General features: G+C 39.9%; 1 protein-coding gene across 1 annotated transcript; it reads right to left on the bottom strand.

Moving 5' to 3' along the window:
* Positions 1–226: 226 nt before the first annotated feature.
* Positions 227–6,803, bottom strand: LOC107806080 (uncharacterized). Its single transcript, XM_075223831.1, has 5 exons — positions 6,648–6,803; positions 5,354–5,786; positions 4,831–4,992; positions 3,874–4,789; positions 227–3,435 (listed from the first exon to the last, which is right to left on the bottom strand). The coding sequence occupies exons 2-5, from the start codon at positions 5,527–5,529 to the stop codon at positions 496–498; spliced, it is 4,194 nt and encodes a 1,397-aa protein (XP_075079932.1). The 5' UTR covers positions 5,530–5,786; positions 6,648–6,803; the 3' UTR covers positions 227–495.
* Positions 6,804–19,988: the final 13,185 nt, after the last annotated feature.

The following is a 19,988-nucleotide window of genomic DNA, read 5'->3' as shown; positions in this document are numbered from 1 at the left end:
TTGTATACCATCAGGTCACCTTAAAGATAATTACATGTAATCCGCTGATATTGTCAAAATTCTTTACGCTGTCAGTTAAATCCATAGCTAAAAACCCACTAATGTGAGAACAGTACGTCTCATTCTAAAAGAGCAAAGTTAGTATTCTATGTATTAGACTATTCTTAGAAGCAAAGTACTATCATAGAGGAGAAGTATTAAGAAGAAACCACTTTGGAAGTTCATATCCACGGAACAACTCATTATTCAAAGACTTTTATACATAGTAGGACTCCAGGGAACTTTCGAACTGGCCTCAGTAAAATGCTTTTTATCTCTATGGAACTTTCAGTTTTTCAAGTAGCTATTAAAGCAAAACCTGCAAATCTAGAATAACTCATCTGCTCAAACTTGCCGTGTGTGTTTTCGTTCAGACTGCTATATTTATGCTTTGTAAGCGTCAGGTTTCTATTGTCTGTCATGAGAGTAAATGCCCATGCAAGGCAACATTCTTGGTTATGAAAAGCCGGCAGAATAATACAAAGATGATGATCTAAAAGGACCTGCAGGTGATGAGGAAGCCGAGAAAGAGCTTGGACGAACAAAACTACAACCTTCCGGATTGCCATTCCACTTAGCAGGAATCTCGTTCATTTGAGTAGGCAAATTCGCATTCTGAGCTACTCCAGATCCGCTGTAAGGAGAACCACACGGTCTATTTTCACAGAAATTCACAAACTTTGAGGTATAGCCCGAGCTGATCATCTGCATTTGGATACCAGTTGACGACTTGCTTCTCCCCGTGCCCATGGTGTATGCAGAATCAGCCCCGTTTTCTGGAGAATCATCAATTATAATAATTTCTTTGACGGCATTCCCAACTGAAGTAGAATTTTGCCAATGAGATGCGGGAGTTGCCACGAACTTCTTTCCATCACATGTCTCATCATTTGGTCCATTGAGCACAGTATGTAAATTGCACCCTCCTAAATAGTCTTGTCTGCCAACAGAACCCATCAATCCGCTACCACTACTCTTGCACGAAATCGAGACTGGAGATGTAGGGGACAGCTGTTGTGGCCTTGAGTAACTGTCGCGACTTTTGAAACCATTTAACAACCTGACATCAAAATGCTGTACTGGATCACCAGTTTGAGGCAAGTGAGAGACAAGACGATTATGTGCATCCACCTGACGAGAGGAGTAGAGATCCTCACTACGAAGACTGCCACAAGAAACATCAGCAAGTCTAGTGTTTGCCAGGTCATTCATGGAATTTGAGTGAGATGATCTTTTCAGTGGGGAGTCTTCATCTTTGTTGACCACCATTAAGTCCTTTCCCATCAGCCTGAGAACTGGATTGGAAGCAGATGGACTAAAAGACTCGGAATCACGAGTTGGTAGCTTGAAGTCAGAATCAGCAGAAACTCCAAATTGAGTATATCCAATGGATGATTTAGTGGCATTTGTTTCAGGTCCTGAACTCGAGTCACTAAGAGAAAATGAGTTACTGATATTATTAGGTCTTCTGATTGAATCACACCTCAACTGATTCTCACTGGCAGGAAAAGGGGAAGGTGCCGTGGCCCGTCGCTGTAAGAGCTGCGACTCTTGAGATGCTCCATCTTTCCTGACACAACAACATGGCTTATCATTTGTAAATCTGAAAGCTCCTTTTCCAGGAAAGAATGTATTTGCATTAAATTTGTCCAGTCCATCCCTATCGTCTCCTGTATTTGCTGTCTGAAGTCGAGTGACAGAATTTTCCACAAGAAGATCAACAGTACTGCTGCCAGAAAAGCTAGACCTTTTATCTTCCCAGCCAGCTGTGTGACATTTGAGACTTTCAGAAGAATCCCTTCCATTGCCAGACAACTTGTCCGAATATCTTGAGCCAGTTCTAGCCATAGTGGAGTTAGAAACTGTTGATGCAGCAGAAGTAGGGGAACCAGAAGAATCTTGATCAAAGAATTCAGGATAATCAGCAGAAGATTGAATTTTACTGCTGGTTAATGAGGAACTCCCATGAAGGTCGTCTGAGCTCATACGACCAGGACTAGGTAAAAAAGATCCAGGCGGTCCTGGTATGGGAATTGGATCAACCTCCAAAAAGTAATTCCCTTGACCATCATTACATCCCAATTCAGTAACATCGTCATGGAGATTGTGATCACTCATACTTTTCCCAATTTCCGCTGCACTAAACATCTCTTCTTCAACACCTAAAATAGGATCTTGTGAACGTGTTGCAGCTTTGGTGCACCTGCTAAAGTGCTGAAACTCATCAGATCCAGCATCCAAAGACTTGCTAAAACTCGTAAAATCTCCCCTCGCAGCGAATTCCGAGGCAACGGCTGGATCCATAGTCTTGTCATTCTGAGTTTGATCATTCACTTTCACAGATCTCATAGCATCAGACGCACCTGCTAAAGTGCTGCCAGTTTCATTATCAGAATGAATCTCAGCTGAAGACTGTGAGCAGCTCTTCAAGCCCAGGGTACCCTCCACATAAGAAACCATAACCCCCTCCCTATTTTCCCCGATGCTTAAAGTTCTAGATCTTTTAACAATTACCCTATCACAACTCTTGCTCACTTGAACTTTAGTTTCACTGGGATCTCCTCTTATACAACGTTTCTCTCCTTCAGTTTGACAAACTACAGCTTCTTCTGATTCTGAAGTGCAGCGCATACTAGACTTCCTAGGGGAAGCTGTTTTCCACTTCAAGCTACATTTAACACCACGAGCAGGCCCTTCACTGACAGACAAAAGGTTCTTCCTCAATGATGCCAACTTCCTAGCTTTCGAGGAGAATGCTGGATGAGAGGTGGATGGTTCACCATTGATCTCAGAGTTATCCGCCTTTTCTAGTAGATCTGAGTTTCTCCCAACCCTCATATTTTTCACAGAAAGCGCATGATCTACTGTTATTTTTGGACGATCACCGGAGCCATTGTTTACAGAATGGACATCTACCTTCAAATGCTTTTCTTTGTTCCTTTGTAACACTAGGGATCTCTTCTTGTTAGATGGGAATTGAGATCGAGACAATGAAAAATCCACTTTCTTTTGCAGAGAAGGCTCCTCGCTATGTTCATCTTGAGGCTCAAGTAGCACATCCCCCTTTCTTTGGCTACTCTCAGGCAAACAAACAGTATTAACAGATGATCTTGGAGATTTGTAAAGAGAGCTTCTTATCTTCAAAGATGAACCAGTCATAGGCAACACATCATTGCCATCTTGAACGGCAGTCAACATAACACCTCCAGAACGCTGATGGTTGCCCTTATCACTGATCTTCCTTGTGAGGCCAGTTCTCTTGGAACATGCCCATTGTTTTATGGTTCCCAATCCATTTAATACCACCTGTTCTGGAGATCTGAGCTGCGCATTTAAGCAATCCTCTTTGACAACATTTTCTCTGGGGGAAAAGGTGCTATCTTGACCACCCTCAATCTGTTCATACAATATTTTGCAAATTAGTTCTAAGCAAATTATTCTTAAATAGAACTGCTAGTTGGTAAAAGCAATATAATTTTGATAAAAGATAACGAAACGAAGTAAGTAGAAGCTTGCTGTAAACTACTACGGTTTAGTTCTCAAAACATGCAAACTCCACCAACCCCCACACCCATTCCCGTACCAAGCGATCTAGCCCTCCGTTTCACCAACCACCAAAACAAACAATCATGAAATTAAGCTAAAGGCCAAGATACCGGGAAACACATGTAACATTATTCTCCCAATCTCCTCAAAGTTGCAGCTTCTTCACTGCACTATATGCTACATTTAATATTTTAAAGATGACTTGTAATATTCTTGATTTTAAAAGGATTTCAAGAACAAAGGCAAAGCGGGGCAAACTTCTTTATATCTAGGATGGGGAAAAAATACCTTGGGACAGTGATAGGGCTTGGACAAGCAAAACTTTTTAGTACGAGAAGATTTCAGAAGCTTGTGTTGTCTCTGGGTATGATTCTTCTTCTTCCTCTTATTTGTCAAAATGAATTTGCTTCTTTTATCTCCGTCTACCAAATTTTTCTGAAGAGGATCATTAATCAGCTTTGATGATTGTGGCTGCTCATCGCTAAACTTGGACAGAATTCGAACCTTTGTGCCATTGGCATCAATATAAACAGCACCTTCATTATCAGTGCATTCATGACTAACAGGAGGAGGTTTATCCAGTTTCTCAACAGCAGATACCTCAGTGTCTCGAACGCACAAACTCGGGTTTGAGGCCCAGTTGGTTCCATTCCTCCTATCGAGATCCTCCAGCGTACAGCACGCAGCTGTTGTGTAGATATCCACCATCAATCTCGTTTTCCTTGGCTTTATCCTGTGCTTAATCACCTTATTAGAATTTTCTGTCCACTTGATTGTTGACTCTCCAGAGAGACATTGATCTATGTGAGCATTCAAGGTGGTGTTTGATGAGGATGTGAAAGTCTTGCAAACTGGACATACTTTCGAAGCCATTGCCTCAGAAGCCATGAAATTGTTGCTGGTGGTAGTTTCCTCTTCTACCGTTCCATGATCTGTAGCGTTTCCCAACTTGACTATTAATCTGCACTTTTTTGCTGCTGGTGGTTGTGCTGTGCTCCCGCTCTTGTTTGACATGGGAGGTAAAAGACCTTTACCCTCAGATTTCCCAACAGCTTCTGTTTCCAAGCTAGGATTCCTTTCAGCTGTTGGATCTGAATCAATTTCAGAACAAGAGTGACTGGTTATCGTTGACCGGATCACCTTCTCTTTATCAGATCGACTTGCACTAATATTTCTATGATCCGCAGCTAATTTTGACATACATCTAGGATCATCATCTACCTTAACATGCAAGTTCCTATAATATTGTCCTTGTCAATCGAACAATTATCTACAGCACATCCCTTAACAGATTGAAAAGGGGGTAAGAAATCTGTCACGCCATGCTTCAAACAAAGCTGCAAATTTTTCTGAGAAAATGGCCAGTTGGTCTTTATGTCCTTTCTCCGGCTTCTGAAAACATAATCTCTGCAAGATAACATTTCTGTTTAGAAAACATTCATATCATATGTCATCAACAACAACCTGAACAAAAATTAGCATGGGAATTGGCAGAAAGCAACAGTCTGTAATTGCTTATCATATGAAAGGAACATATAGCTACATGAAATAAGACTAGGAGAGGAAACGACAACCAACTAAAAAAGGCAAATATTTTTGTTTCCCAAAATCAAAAGATCAGATTAGAACAGTGGATCTGACTCAAGAAAGAAATTCTTCAGATGACTAAAAACCCCTTCAATAGTAGAACATTGAAGAGCTGATGAAAATAAAAAGGGAAGAAACCCAAAGACAAAGAGACAGAGGATATATATAGATATATTTTTACCTTAAAGAGAATTTGGGGAGTGGTTTGTTGTCATGAAAATGGTTCAGATCTAGTTGCTTCTTATCAGAATCAGAAGAAGAAGAAGAAGAAGGAGGAGGCCTCTCATCACTGCTACTACTTTTCAGTAGAGAGATTTGGGAAGGATCTGCTGCTGCAAGTTTTTCAATGGATAACATCTGCTGATAAGCTTCTCCTTTCTTCTTTTTCTTGTGCTGTTTTCCCAACAGTCACAAGAACTGCTGCTGCTGCTGATGCTCCTATTATTATACTTTCCAAGACTACTACTACTTAGTCTTATCTCCTTATTATACTTAGCCTTCAGCATAACAGTAGCCTCTAATTAAAGGCCTCTCTCCACAGACAACAAAACAAAACCCCACCACCACTAAAACACCAAGATTTTACCCTTTCTTCATATAAAAAAAAAATCAGCCTGCAACATAGAGTTAAAAACATGAGATTAATTAAGCTGAGAAGAAGTTTCAAGAAAGACCAACAAAAGACTAAAGGGGTCAACAACAATGTTATTTTATGTGCTAAGCTAAGGTAGGAAGGAGTAAATCTGAAGCCAACTATTTATGTTTAAAAGACCCATTGAACAAGGAAAGAACTAATTTTGGGAAAGAAAGAAACCCACAAGCAAAGATGTGAAGGTAGATCAAGTCTCATGAAACGTTATTTTATGTGGACAAACCCAAGAAAAAGGTACATAAAATTTCTCCAAGTTTTGCTTCTTGGAGAACAACTAAGCACTAATACACGTCCAAAATCAAGTCCAAACAAAGTAAATCTAAAGAGTTTAACAACAAATATATGAGATCCCTACATAACAAAAATGAGTCTTTGGTCAAGATTAGTGGAAATCAAAAGGAGATAGAGAGAAATGAAGAAACCCCAGAAATCAAAATCAAATCTTTATTGGCTGGTCTCAATGAACAGTAGAAGAAGAGCGACCACACTGAAATCAAGGTTCAAAACTTAAAAATAGAGACCAGATTTGCAAACTCTAGAAAGAAACCTCAAACAATCACAGAATAAAGATCATGAAATCACAAGAAATTTCAATATTCAAACCTCATCTAGTACCTACAACCACTCCCATATTCAAATTAAAGCAAAACCCACACATAACTTAACTGAAAAAGATCATCCAAGAGAAAAAATCAAGAGGGTCTGAGCAAAAACCACCCAAAAAAAAAAAAAAGAGAAAGATACAAACTTTGTTGATTTTATTTGTTATGTGAGACTAAAGATGATAGTACATAATGAGAAAAATGGAAGGAAGATAAAATACCAAAAGTATTACTAGGAGGAGAAGTAGTAGCTGAGGTGAGTATAAGAAGATGGAAAGAAGAGATATACTATAGTGTAGAGAAGAGAGTATGTTTTGATGAGAAAAGAGCACCACCCACTCACACATCAAAAGAAGGCATCAGGTTCTTCTCTCCACCAAAAAGCAGGTTTGTACCATTAATCACCACTATTCACCCTCTCCCCCTTACCCCCTACCCCAACCCTGTGATTTAGCTAGCGTGAGAGAGAAATTAAGAGAGAGAGAAATAGAGAGAAACAGAACAAAAAATATTTACTTTGGATATCCCATTTGAAAAGATATACCATCATATCTTTCTGCATCCCTGTATAACAACACCTCATCATAAAAGTTAAACTTTTTTATTATTAATTTTTATGTTATATTATAGTATATATTCTTTATAACAACACTTCTTTATAACATTCAAAAATATTCGAAACAAACAAGATTGTTATAAAGAGGTTTGACTATAGAGCACAAATATTTTTCAACCTTTATTAATGTAGTTTAAGTTATAATAATATATGTCACTTACTATAAGTGAATTTAAGATTTTAAGTTTATGAGTTTTAAATTTCATATCATGGCAGTTTATTGAATTTGAGATAAATTATTTGAACAAATTAAGTAAATTTTTAAAAATAAGGATAAATTTTAAACTCTAGTTATTAGGTTCTATCGAACTCGTAATAATGATGTAGATTTGCTCCGCCGTTATTACTTATTGTATAAAAAAATTTAAATCAATAATGCACTCAACTTAAATGCATTAAAAGATTAAAAGGAATTTTTTTATATATACCAAAAGTATTTTTAAATTCATGATTTTAAATATATTATATAATATGTTTATAATTATAAAAATATGCATCAAATAAATAAATAAAACTAAACGTAAAAACATACTGTTATTCTATTTTTAGCCGCCTAAGAGCCCGTTTGGATGAGCTTATTTTAAGTGGTTTTTAAGTCAAAATAGCTTTTAAGTCATAAGTTAGGAATTCTAACTTTTGTTTTTTGGTTTGTTTTTGTTATTTTAGCTTAAAAACAAAGGTATAAAAGCACTTTTTTACTTTATTCAAATATTATAAAATAATTTAAAAATTATTTTAACTTAAAAGCACTTAAAATAAGTCAATTCAAACGGACGATAAGAAAAGCGTAACATAAAATATAAATAGAGAGAAGCAGTGTTAGAAATTAAAAGAAGAGAATGGAAAAAAGGTGAAGGTGGTGTTACTCTACAAAGCTGTCCTATCCGATACCTATCCCTAATATAGGGGGTGGGGGTGGGTCTTCTTTGAAAAAATGAAATTTTGTGTGTTGTTTATTCTTTGATTTTTTTCTCGTCATGTTTGTGCTAGAATGTCAGTTTCGGCCCCCACTTTTCTTGTGAAATTACACACACCGCTACGCTCCTTTTCCAATTGCCCCCTTTCGCTACGCGACAACTTTCCCCCCCCCCCCCCCCGTCTCTCTCATTTGTGTGTTGATCATGACAACGATAACTGCGGTCCACATTCAACTTCTACTAGTCATTTGTTGTTTTTTTAATTCTATTCACCCCACTTTTACCCTTCTTTCCCCTTAATTACCTCCGAACTTTGTTGCTTGTATTTTTTTGCTTTTTTGTTCGATGTTCTATATTCGTTTTGAGGTTTAAATTAATTCGAATTTATATTGCTATACCATTTTTATTATGTTTTTCTATTACCATCAGTCAAATTGAAGATTCATCATGTTAGAGAGGAGTTTTTCATGTATTAAAACTAAAATTTAAATAAAAAATCTGCACATAAAATCTAGCATAAGTTATATTATAATATTAGTTGGTTTTTTCTTTTTTCACATAAAATATCATAATTGCTAATGCAATATTTGGTTCAAGTTTTTCTTTTCCGCACAACTACTATATGTATAAGTTATAAGGAAATATATGTATTATTTATACAGGGTAAAAAATGGGATAACTTGTACATATTACTAAACAAAATAACAAAATACCCTCTATTCAAAATTTTATTTTTTCGTTTTAAATGATTTATTTAAAATATACTAACAAGTTTGATAGAATAAGGTAGGCTAATAATAAGTAATACCCATGTACATCCTATATTACTAATCTTTATATAACTACTGCATAATTAATTTTTATATAGCTAATCCCCGTATATTTAATCCTTGCATAACAATATCAAAGCCATGCATTCATAGACAAATTACTTTACTGATTCTATAAGTAATTCCTACCTTAATAATACATGCATGACTCTAACCCGCAACCAAAATCAAAGCCAAACGGCGTTAGTGGTTGCTCCTGTTCTCATTGCTTGGTAGTTTCCTTGTACTAATATTTTTATTGATTTATTCATAGACATGCATTCATACTAGCAAGCACTATTTTGTTGTTGTTGTTTGGTTGTATTTAAAGTTTTATAAAACACAAGCAATTGTAGTTCAAGTTCTAGGTTACATAAAATATTATATGACCAGAAGAGTTGTATCTGGTCATACATATTTTAATGTGTGCGTCTAACTTCTTTTACACAGCTTCTATTTTTACGTATACTGATGCCTGAAATGATTTTAAGTACATTAACAAAATACTATATGACCGGAAGAATTAATTGTATCGAGTGATAGATTCCTTTTTACAATTGAAGTGTCCGGATATCTTGACCGACTTTTGCACTTTTCTTAGGTCGATATAGTAAACTCCTCCTTGTGTCCTTAAAACATTCTATATTGTTCATGCTACTGGTATTTGAAGATATATATTGAATATTTGAATGAAGAAGAATGGCAAGCAGCGATTCAAAGTCCGGTCCAAGATATTTTCTTCTTATTTCTGTAATTTGGAAATTTCGATAATACTGTATAAAATATCTGTTTACCCTTAAAATGGATAACAATTAAATTTGTACGCGGTTTTAAGGATATGTGGATAGATTCAACACAAATAATCAAAAATATTAGATAAATGAATTAAGGGCAGAATAAATAATCAAATCAAATGTAATATTACGGCCCGATTCAAACTTAGGCTGAACAGTAGATTTGCCCTCGATCGGACCCTTAGTTCGAAGTTAATTGTGAACAAGGAATAATCAGTGAAGTAACAACTTTACAATAGCTAGAGAATAGAGAAATGAATTTGTATTGCCTTGGTTTCTGTGTTACCCTCCACCTCAAAGAAGAAAAACCTCCCCTTTATATAGTAGGAGAGTTTCATCCTTAGTGCAAGTCTAAAAGGTAAAAATCTTCCTATCTCATTAATTACTGGTCTGTAACCGCAATCGAACAAGATCCGTGCTGTGATATCTGGTTGGTTGCGGATATCACGGCCTTCTATCCATCGCGTACAACCACTCATTGTGCCGTCCGAAGTCTCAAGACTCGTCCCGAGTCAGGGATGCGTCGTTTTATTAGGTCAAATGGCGAGCACTTCGCTCACTTTTCACGGGCCCTGATACAAAAAGTTCCTAGCTTCGATTTCAATCTCGAATGTTCATGCCCTGACTTCGTTTTGTTCACTAGGAAATCGGGGTGTACGTTATCCCCGATTTCACCCTTATACAGATAGTCCCCTTATTTCTCGGAGAGTAGGTTTGCTGAAACGATGGGAAACGATAGATGAACCCGGGTTTATTCCTTCGTATGTTACAACCAAGGTGACGGATAAGCCGAAACATCCTATCAGTCACATCGTTCTGACTCTAACCACATGTGAGTCACCGACTGGCCGCGTTCGAATGTGAAACATCGCACATTGACTGTTTCTCCCTTATAAAAGCTTCGCCCTTTGCATTTATTCCACTTTCTGATCCTAGATTTTACCTTTGAATTTTCTAATGGCTTTTAAATTTTTCAAACCTCCATACTCTGTTTCTTGAATCTTCATATCTTTATCCCAGACCTTCAAACCTTCATATTTTTTCTGGAATTTCCAACCGAGACCTTCATATCTTCTTCTCTGACCTTCAAACTCTTACTTCGATTCTTCATATTTTTCTTTCAATTCTTTATATTCTCCTTCAAGTCTTCATATTTTCCCATATTACAATGGCTAAAACATCTAAGTCCGTAACGCAACAAGTGGCTCCCTCATCTTCCATTCGGCCATGGGTTCCGAGGCGGTCGCCCCCGAGGTAGTTCCCAAGCCTCCGAAAAGAGCTTTATACACGGGGGTTGCTCCATCAGGGATGATTTCAAGGTCGAGAAGGCCTCTGTTCAACAAGACTGAGGCGAGGGAGCATGGAGATACATAAGCTCCGTTACTGAAGATACCTTTCTCATAGTCCGAGAGGACTATAACTGGGAAGGCAAAGACATGGTCATCTCCCGGCCTAACGACGATATTACTACCCATGTGGAGGGGTATTTAAGTGTTTATACTTATTATTTCACACTGGGCCCGATAGATCCCGTAACCTTGGCTTTTGCAAAAGGTACGAGGTGTGCCTCGGACAAATTCACCCATTATTTTGGAGGATCGTGATTCTCCTACGTCATTTTGTGAATAATACTGACAACCCACGGTTCACTATGCCCCCAACTTTTATAATGCTAACCTTTTCTTTTCTCTCATAGGTATGCCTAAGACCACTGAACTTAGGTCGTTGGATGAGGACGAGGATACATCCTTACCCGCCGAGCCCTCCATTTTGGGATAGTTCAGGGCTCTCGTGAAGGAAGAGAAGAAGAGGAAAAGAAATTCCTCGGGTTCCCCGGATCCCGAGGCGAAAAGGAAGAAGAGGACGGCCACCCGAGTTTGGAAGCCCAAGAAGAATACCAAGCCTAGGGTACCAGACCTCGACTTTCTCTACTGGCTCAGGGATGAGCCCTAAGAAAAAGAAATCTTCGTTGCTCATGGATCGATCCCTGCTGGGGAGCAGGTGATGACCGAGAGAGGGGCCACGAGGTTGCCCCTTTTGACTCGAGAAACTGAGGGGGAGATGCAGGTTGTGACTTCCCAAAGAGACGTCCCTATTCTGAATGAGGCGACCGGTGTGATTGACATCATCGAGATGCCCTCCTATACCGAGTCTGTGCTCAAAGAGGCCTAAGCGGGCAAAGAAAAGTCAAATGATGGAGTTTAGGGTTCAGATGATCCCCTTAATTCGTTCTTCGATGGCATGGACATGTCCACATTGGACGATTTTTCTAGATTGTGTCACTTGGAGATCCCGAAAAGGGATGTTCCCCCGGGAGTTGGTGGGTCGAGCTCGAGCCCAAGATTGGTGAAACAATTTCCCGCACCGAGCGTGGACCCCGAGCGCAAGATAATGGTTGTTCTCATAGTCCCAGAGGATGTCGGGGTCTTGTCTGCTCTGGTGGGTATAGCCAGCTACCTCTGATGCCTGGTGATCGAGGAGGACCATGCAAAGATGAACGAGGCAGGCACATCAAGTCTCTTCAATGAGGCACAACATGCGCTGAATCGGGTAAGGCGCTAATACTTTCGTACCCCTTTATGAATCCCACTTAGGTTTTTCTTTGATGTCTCTTACTAATTTCACTGTTTTATAGGCTTCAGTGCTTCACAATGAAGCTTCCTCCGGTATCGCTTAAAAATCATCCAGCTCAAGTTCGAGCTCAAAGAGTAGGCCCCCAAGAAGGAAATGTACAGGACTCTTAGTGTACAACAGATGAGGCAGGCCAAACTGGAAAAAGCTTAGAAGGAAGCCTCGACCTTGAAGCGGGAACAGGCCAACCTGGTTGAGAAGGTAAAGCTCTTTGAATTAAACACGAGCAGCTAGTCATGGTGACTAACAATATAACTTTGCAGGTCCAACAGAAGATAGACCTGACCAACCAGCTATGGGCTAAGATCGACGAGGTCAAGGCCCAAACCGAAGTATGGAAGGGAAGGATGGACCGGCTGGCCTCGGAGAAGGAATCTAAAAAGGTGGAGTTGGCGCCGGTCAAGAGCCAACTTCGTGTGGTGAAGGAAAAAGCCGACAAGTGGTCTAGGTTTAACGATAATCTCCGAGCACAATTGAGCTCGACCGTCGCAGAACGGTATACTCTCGAAAGAGAATATGCGGCACTGGGGGCCAAATTGGACACAACCTCTGCTGATGTCGAGGAAATGGTGGCTCAGTACAAGCTCGATGTGGAGGTAGCCGAGACATGTTTAAAGACAAAGACTGAATCCATGAAACGACTGTCTTGGAGAGAGACCCTTGAAGAGATTCACGCTCGAGGGTTTGACCTATCGATCGATCTCGAGGAAGCTAGGAGGTTCGAGGTCGAGGCAAAGGAACTATATGAGCCTAAGTGTCCTGAAGGTTCAGAGGGCTCCGATGGTTCTGGCGTTGAGTCGGGCCCCGGTGAAGACCAGGCATAGGTGCCTTAGTATTTTTCCAGCTTTTCTTATGTATTTTTTTGTTTATCCCGAGGTCGTTCTGTCGGGCCCTTGTAAATATATTTTGGAATGTAAATTTATTTTTTCCTTTTTTGGCAATAACGTGTATCTACTTTTCCAAAATCTTCTTGTAATTTTTATTTGCGTATTGTTTTTCATGCCTTAGCATAGAATCAGATATAGTTCTGGGGCATTCATTTTTCGAAGTTCAAACGAAGCCCAACTTTGGTGCAACTTTGTTTGCTTGTGGCTTCGAGCCGTCGGTGAGATTAGTGGTTTTTAAGATACTTAAGTGTTTTTAGACGACTTTTTTTCCAATGATAACCTTTTAGCAGGTTTCAAATTTTCGTAAGGGCCTTACTTTCTGGTTTCGAACTTCAGACATCTCTGAGCCATTTTTAGAGTGGCCGTAGCCTTTTACATTTGGGCGCCGTGTAATAGGTTTGGTGCCTCCGATATTCGGCAGGCCGGGCCACCTGAACTTTCATCGGGTTATAGTCCTCGAGTAGGGGTAGCCCGTAGGCTCAATAGTCCTCAAGTAAGGGTAGCCCGTAGGCTCAATAGTCCCTGAGTAGGGGTAGCCCGTAGGCTTTTAGGATCTGGGATCGAAGAAACAAAACGCGTAATGATAAAGTGTAAGGGAAGTGGAAATTTCTTTTATTTCTTGGTATGTCAGGTACATGATTGAAAGCGGATAAAAACTTGTGCCATGGCTAGAGCAGAGTATGTGGGCATAGTTTATACGACCGTTTGGCCCTTGCAATGAATCCTAACCGCCAAGACTTTGCTTATAGCACATTAAGTTTTCTTCTTCCCTGCTAAAGACCGTAATCCGTAGGTAATGTCCCCCAGTATTCGAGATCAAACTCGTGAGGGGTTAGATAATATTGACCTGAAGCAAACGATCATTGACTCCGGGTTTTCAAATCTAAGTTAGCATGTTTTACTGGTTCTCGCTAAAAACCTTGCCAAAAAATCCACTTTGGGACAAAACCGGTTCAAGAAAAAAAGAGTGCAATGCGTGCTTTAAGACCTAATAGCCACATCCATCCTTAGTAGTTTATCTGCATATGTTAGTCCGATTTATATCATGATTAAAAGGTAATTGAGTTCGTACCTTAGTAGTAGTACCGCTTTAAGTGTGCCACATTCCAGTTGTCCAGTAGTTGTACGCCATTTCTCGCTTTGAGTTTATACGAGCCTTTACCGGTTATTTCGATAATCTGATATGATCCTTCCTAGTTCAGTCCCAGCTTCCCCTCGTTTGGGTTCTTGGTGTAATGTTACTTTCCTCAATACCAAGTCCCTAACTTGAAAGTGTCTGAGGTTAGCTCTTCAGTTGTAGTACCTTTCTATTTGCTGTTTCTAGGCTTCCAACCGGACCTGGATAGCCTCCCGCCTTTCATCCAATAGTTCCAAGCTCGTGATCATGACCTCACCATTTGACTCTTCTATCACATATTTGAACCTGAGGCTCGGTTCTCCCACTTTGACTAGTATTAAGGCTTCAGCTCCGTAGAACAACAAAAATGGGGTCACCCCGGTACAAGATTTTGAGGTCATACTGTATGCCCACACAACTTTGGACATGATTCCCTTCTATTTCCCTTTCGCACTGATCAACCTCTTTTTCAGGATTTGAAGTATGGTCTTGTTTGTTGATTCTGCATGGCCATTCCTACTAGGGTGATAAGGTGTTTATAGTATCTTTTTGATCTTGTGATCTTCAAAAAATTATTTACCTTACTGCCGCTGAATTATTTTCCATTATCGCAAACGACCTCGGCTGGTATCCCAAATCAACATATTATGTGGTCCTAGATGAAGTCAATGACTTCTTTCTCCATGGACCTTTTCGAATGCTTGAGCTTCGATCTATTTAGAGAAATAATATGTCATAGATAGTATGAACTGAGCGTTACTGGGTGCTCATGGAAGGGTATAGACGATGTCCATTTCCCACTTCATAAATGGCCACGAGGATAAAACCGAGTGGAGTATTTCTCCCAGTTGATGGATTATCGGGGCATATCTCTGGCAGTCGTTGCATTTCCGTACGAAGTCCTTCTCATCTTTCTCCATTTCGGTCCAATAATAGCGGACCCTGATTAATTTTCGAACCAAAGATTCTGCCCCTGAATAGTTACACTAGTGCCTTCGTAAACTTCTCTCAAGTCGTATTTGGTATCTCCTGGTCCCAAGCATCTGGCTAGCGGGCCGTCGAAGGTTCTGCTGGACAATGCCCCTTCGACCAAGCTAATTTGGTAGCCTTGGTATGCAAGGATCTCGATTCTTTGTGATTCGAGGGCAATTTTCTGGTCTTCAAGTATTCTATGTACTTGTTCCTTCAATCCCTAGTTAAACTTGTTGAGTTTACTTCGGCATAGATTTTTTCTATCACCGGCTTCATGAGTTGCACTATTATCCCCCAAGTGAATTCATCGGCATCGACCGATGACCCCAAGTTAGCTAGAGCATCGGCCTCGCTGTATTGATCTCGGGTACGTGCTGCAAGGTCCATTCCCTGAATTGATGCAGGTTACTTGTAATTTGTCTAAGTACCTTCACATCCATTCCTACTTTACTTCGAACGTCCCATTAACTTGATTCACCACGAGGAGGGAGTCGCACTTAGCTTCGATCACCTCAGCCCCAAGGCTTTTAGCCATATCAAGACCTGCAATCATGGCCTCATACTCGGCTTTTCATTGTTAGTCAACTTCACAGTTCTAATAGATTTCCTAACTACATTCCTCGTAGATGGTTTCAATATGATCCCTAGTTCGGACCCCGTCATGTTTGAGGCAACGTCCGTGAAGAGGGCCAAATTCCCGAAGTGATCCCTGAGGTTAACAGTAGTCCCCTTTCGACTTCGGGTACTAAGGCTGGCATAAAATCAGCCACGAAGTCTGCCAAAATCTAAGATTTTATGGCAGTTTGGGGTTGATACTTGATATCGTACCCGCTAATTTCCACGGCCCATTTGGCCAGCCAGCCCGAGATCTCGGGCTTGCGCATGATGTTCCTTAGCGGGTAAGATATAACGACACATATGTGGTGACATTGAAAGTACGACTTTAGCTTCCTGGAGGCGCTTAGCAAAGCGAGCGCTAATTTTTTCAAGTGAGGATACCTTGATTCGGCCTCTCCTATAGTTCTACTGACATAGTAAATAAGGAATTGCGTACCTTTTTCCTCTCGAACTAAGACTCCACTCACCGCTACCTCGAAAACCGCCAAGTAGAGGTACATCAATTCATTTTCCTTCGGAGTGTGCAACATGGGCAGACTCGATATGTACCGTTTGAGTTCTTCTAAAGCTTGTTGGCATTTCGGGGTCCAGGAGAAATTATTCTTCTTTTTTTAATAGTGAAAAGAACTGATGGCTTTTGTCTGAGGACTTTAATATGAAATGGCTTAGGTCGGCTATCCGCCCGGTCAGTTTTTGGATGGCCTTGATGTTGTCCACCACGGTGATGTCCTCTATATATATTTGATTTTGTCGGGGTTGATCTCGATTCCCTGATTGGATACCATGAACTCGAGGAATTTTCCTGATCTAACCCCGAATGCGCACTTCTCTGGGTTCAGCTTCATATTATATTTCTACAGTATGTCGAATGTCTATTGCAAATGTTTCAAATGGTCCTCTGCTGGAATGGACTTGACTAACTTGTCGTCAATATAAACTTTCATTGATTTTCCTATCTGTTCTTCGAACATCCTGTTTACTAGTCGTTGATATGTGGCACCGACATTCTTTAATCCAAACTGCATTACATTATAATAGTAGGTGCGAAATTTAATGATGAAAGAAGTCTTTTCTTGATCTTCCGGTTCCATCCGAATTTGGTTGTACCTGGAATAGGCATCGAGAAAACTAAGTATCTCGTGCCCAGCCATTGTGTCGATCATCCAATCGATGTTAAGCAACGAGAAAGAATCTTTAGGGCGTGTCTTGTTCAGATCTTTATAATCTACACACAATATTAACTTATTCCCTTTATTAGGTACTACCACTACGTTAGCTAACCAGTCTGAGTATTTAACCTCCCAGATGGACCATATTTTAAGGAGTTTGGCTACCTCTTCCTTGATGAACGCATGATTGCCCTCGGACTACAGGCTCCTCTTCTATTTAACCGGATGGAATTTTGGGTCTAAGCTCAGGTTATGAGTGGTTACCTCCTGTGGGATCCCTGTCATGTCAAGATGGGACAAAGCAAAACAATCTACGTTAGCTTTAAGAAAATCAATGAGTTTTTTCTAAGCTCGGGGTTTAACCCCGTGCCCAGGTATACCTTTTGATCCGGTAGGTATTCGACTAGTATGACTTGCTCCAACTTCTTGACCGTCGATTTTGTGGCATCGGTGTCATCTGGAGCTATGAACGATATTGGGACTCTGTAATCATCCTCCTCGTCTATTCCTCATTTCTCTGGTTTGACTGAGACTGACATCAGTGATTGCTATTTAGTTTCTTCCTTGGCCGGCCTCGCCTTCCTTGACGTCGAAACTACGGGCACCAGTGATTACCTCGTCAACCGCAAATATCTCCTTTGCAGTTGGTTACTCTCTATAGACCATCTTGATTCCTCCTGATGTAGGGAATTTCGACGCCTGGTGCAAGGACAAGGGTATCACCCTCATGTTGTGAACCTACGACCTTCCAAATAGAGCGTTATACCTCATGTCCCATTCGATCACGTAGAACTTTGTCTTTGGGATCGTTCCAGCAGTGTTCACCTGTAAAGTTATCTCCCTTTTAGTGGGTTCACATGCCATGTTAAATCCGTTCAACACCCTGACTGCCTTTTTCCACAAAAGTGAAGGTCGCAGATGCGACCACTTGTCCGCAAATGTGGAATTTGTTGGGCAGAAACTATATATCGAGGTTTTGGGTTCTTTTATCATATTTTGAGATGTGGGACTCGGATTGAGGAGACTTTTGAAGCAATTTTCATCATAGGGATTGGGATAAGTGTTCTACACTCGGTTTGATTATATTTCACGAATCTATTTTCGTTTTTGGTAATTGGATTAAGAATTTTAAAGAGAAAATTGAGGGTTTTAGCCTAAAGTTTCATAAAGTGAGTTTTTGAGTTTTGGACATCGATTCAGAGTCGGATTTGAGTGAAACTAGTATGGTTGGACTCGTAATGAATGGGTTGCCGGATTTTATAAGTTTCATCGATTTTCGAGGTGTGGGCCCAAGTTTGACTTTTGGTTGATTTTGGACCTTTAATTAAAGATTCGACCTTTATCATTTGGAATTGATTCCTTAGGCATTAATTAATATATTTGAGTTGATTTTTGGCTAGTTTCGATCCGTCGGAGGTCGGTATACGCGAGATAGAATTTTTGGAGCATCGCTTGACTTGTTTGGTATTAGATCTGGCTTGTTCGAGGTAAGTAACACTTTTAAACTTAGTGATGAGGGTATGAAACCCCAAATTATGTGTTATGTAATTGATGTTGAGGTGACAGGTGCGTGGGCGTGCACCGTAGTAATTATGACTTAGTCTATTCCATAGAATTGTTTAGCTACTTTATCTGAACATCTTTACTATACCCTATGTGTTAGAGCACTTGAGCTGTAATTTATGCTAGAAATCATATTTAGGCTATATGTTGGCACTATTGGGACCCACAATGGTGGTTCCTTGTGGTTGAGTTATTTGTTTAATTGCAGTTATGTACTCAGTCGTATTCATCATTACATATCATATCTCAGTATCTATTATTGTATATTGTCACATCTCACATCATTGACTTGGGCTGCTTAGTATGAGTGCTGTGAGCCCGAGAGACTGGAGAGATTGATGATTGAGTAAGGTCGAGGTCCTGATTGTGAGGTTATTGACACTATAGCACGTGAGTTATCCGTGCAACACGTGAGTTGTCCATGTGGATCCATACATTGATACTATAACACGTGCCTTGTCCGTGTAGCACGTGAATTGTCCGTGCAGATCCAGATATCGATACTATGGCACGCGAGTTGTCCGTGCGGATTATAGCGCTTGGGCTGAAGGAGTCCCTCCGGAGTCTGCACACCCCCATTGAGCGCAATTGCTAACAATTATTATGTTTGGGATGGATCTACCCTGTTCAGTATTGAGTGACTGAGTGTGATGAGTGGCAAGTATGAGATAGTGAAATTGAGTACTCTGAGAGTGTGAGTACATGAGTTCATCACTGAGATGCATTTCATTTGACATGCGTACTTGAGATACATGCATAGAGATGCATTTTCTTCTGCTCTTTTTTTTGTGGCATTCATGATTTCACCTGTATATTGACATGTAGGCTTAGAGATGTATTTCCCTCATACTATCTGAAAATGAAACATCTTATGTATTGCTGAAAAGTTTTTGGAAAAAATTACAGTTTTCAAAGTTTCTCGTACGTTTTTGGTGTTTTCGGTGAAAGAATTGCAATTGACTGTTATACTTGAAAAACATGCCTATTTTTCCGTAACTATGAGTGAGTTGAGCATCTTATCTCTGAGATATTTTTTGTACCATCTTTATTACATTTTTATGAACCTTTGTTGGTTATTGGAGTTGGACTCTGACCGTTGTTCCAGCTCGTCACTACTTTCAACCTAAGGTTAAGTTTGTTACTTATTGAGCACATAATATCGGGTGTACTCATACTACACTTCTGCACCTTGCATGTAGATGTTGGATGCTAATGTTGTTGTGTACGGCGGGAGCTGGATCAGAAGATGTACATGCATTCCAGTTATGGCTATCACTTGTCCTTGATAACATTAGATTTGAATTATGTTCATTTACATTTCAAACAGATGTTGTAACTATTTCATTTCAGTATTGTAAAAGTCTAAACTTAGACGCTCATAATTTGTACTACCAGTCCGTGGGTAATGTATAAGTTTCCAGATATTTATCATTTATTTGTCTCAATAAATCTCATTAAATTGGTTAGTT

The sequence above is a fragment of the Nicotiana tabacum genome, chromosome 10 (genome assembly GCF_000715075.1).
Source record: "Nicotiana tabacum cultivar K326 chromosome 10, ASM71507v2, whole genome shotgun sequence".
NCBI classification, from domain to species: Eukaryota; Viridiplantae; Streptophyta; class Magnoliopsida; order Solanales; family Solanaceae; genus Nicotiana; species Nicotiana tabacum.
This window is presented reverse-complemented; position numbering and strand designations above follow the sequence as displayed.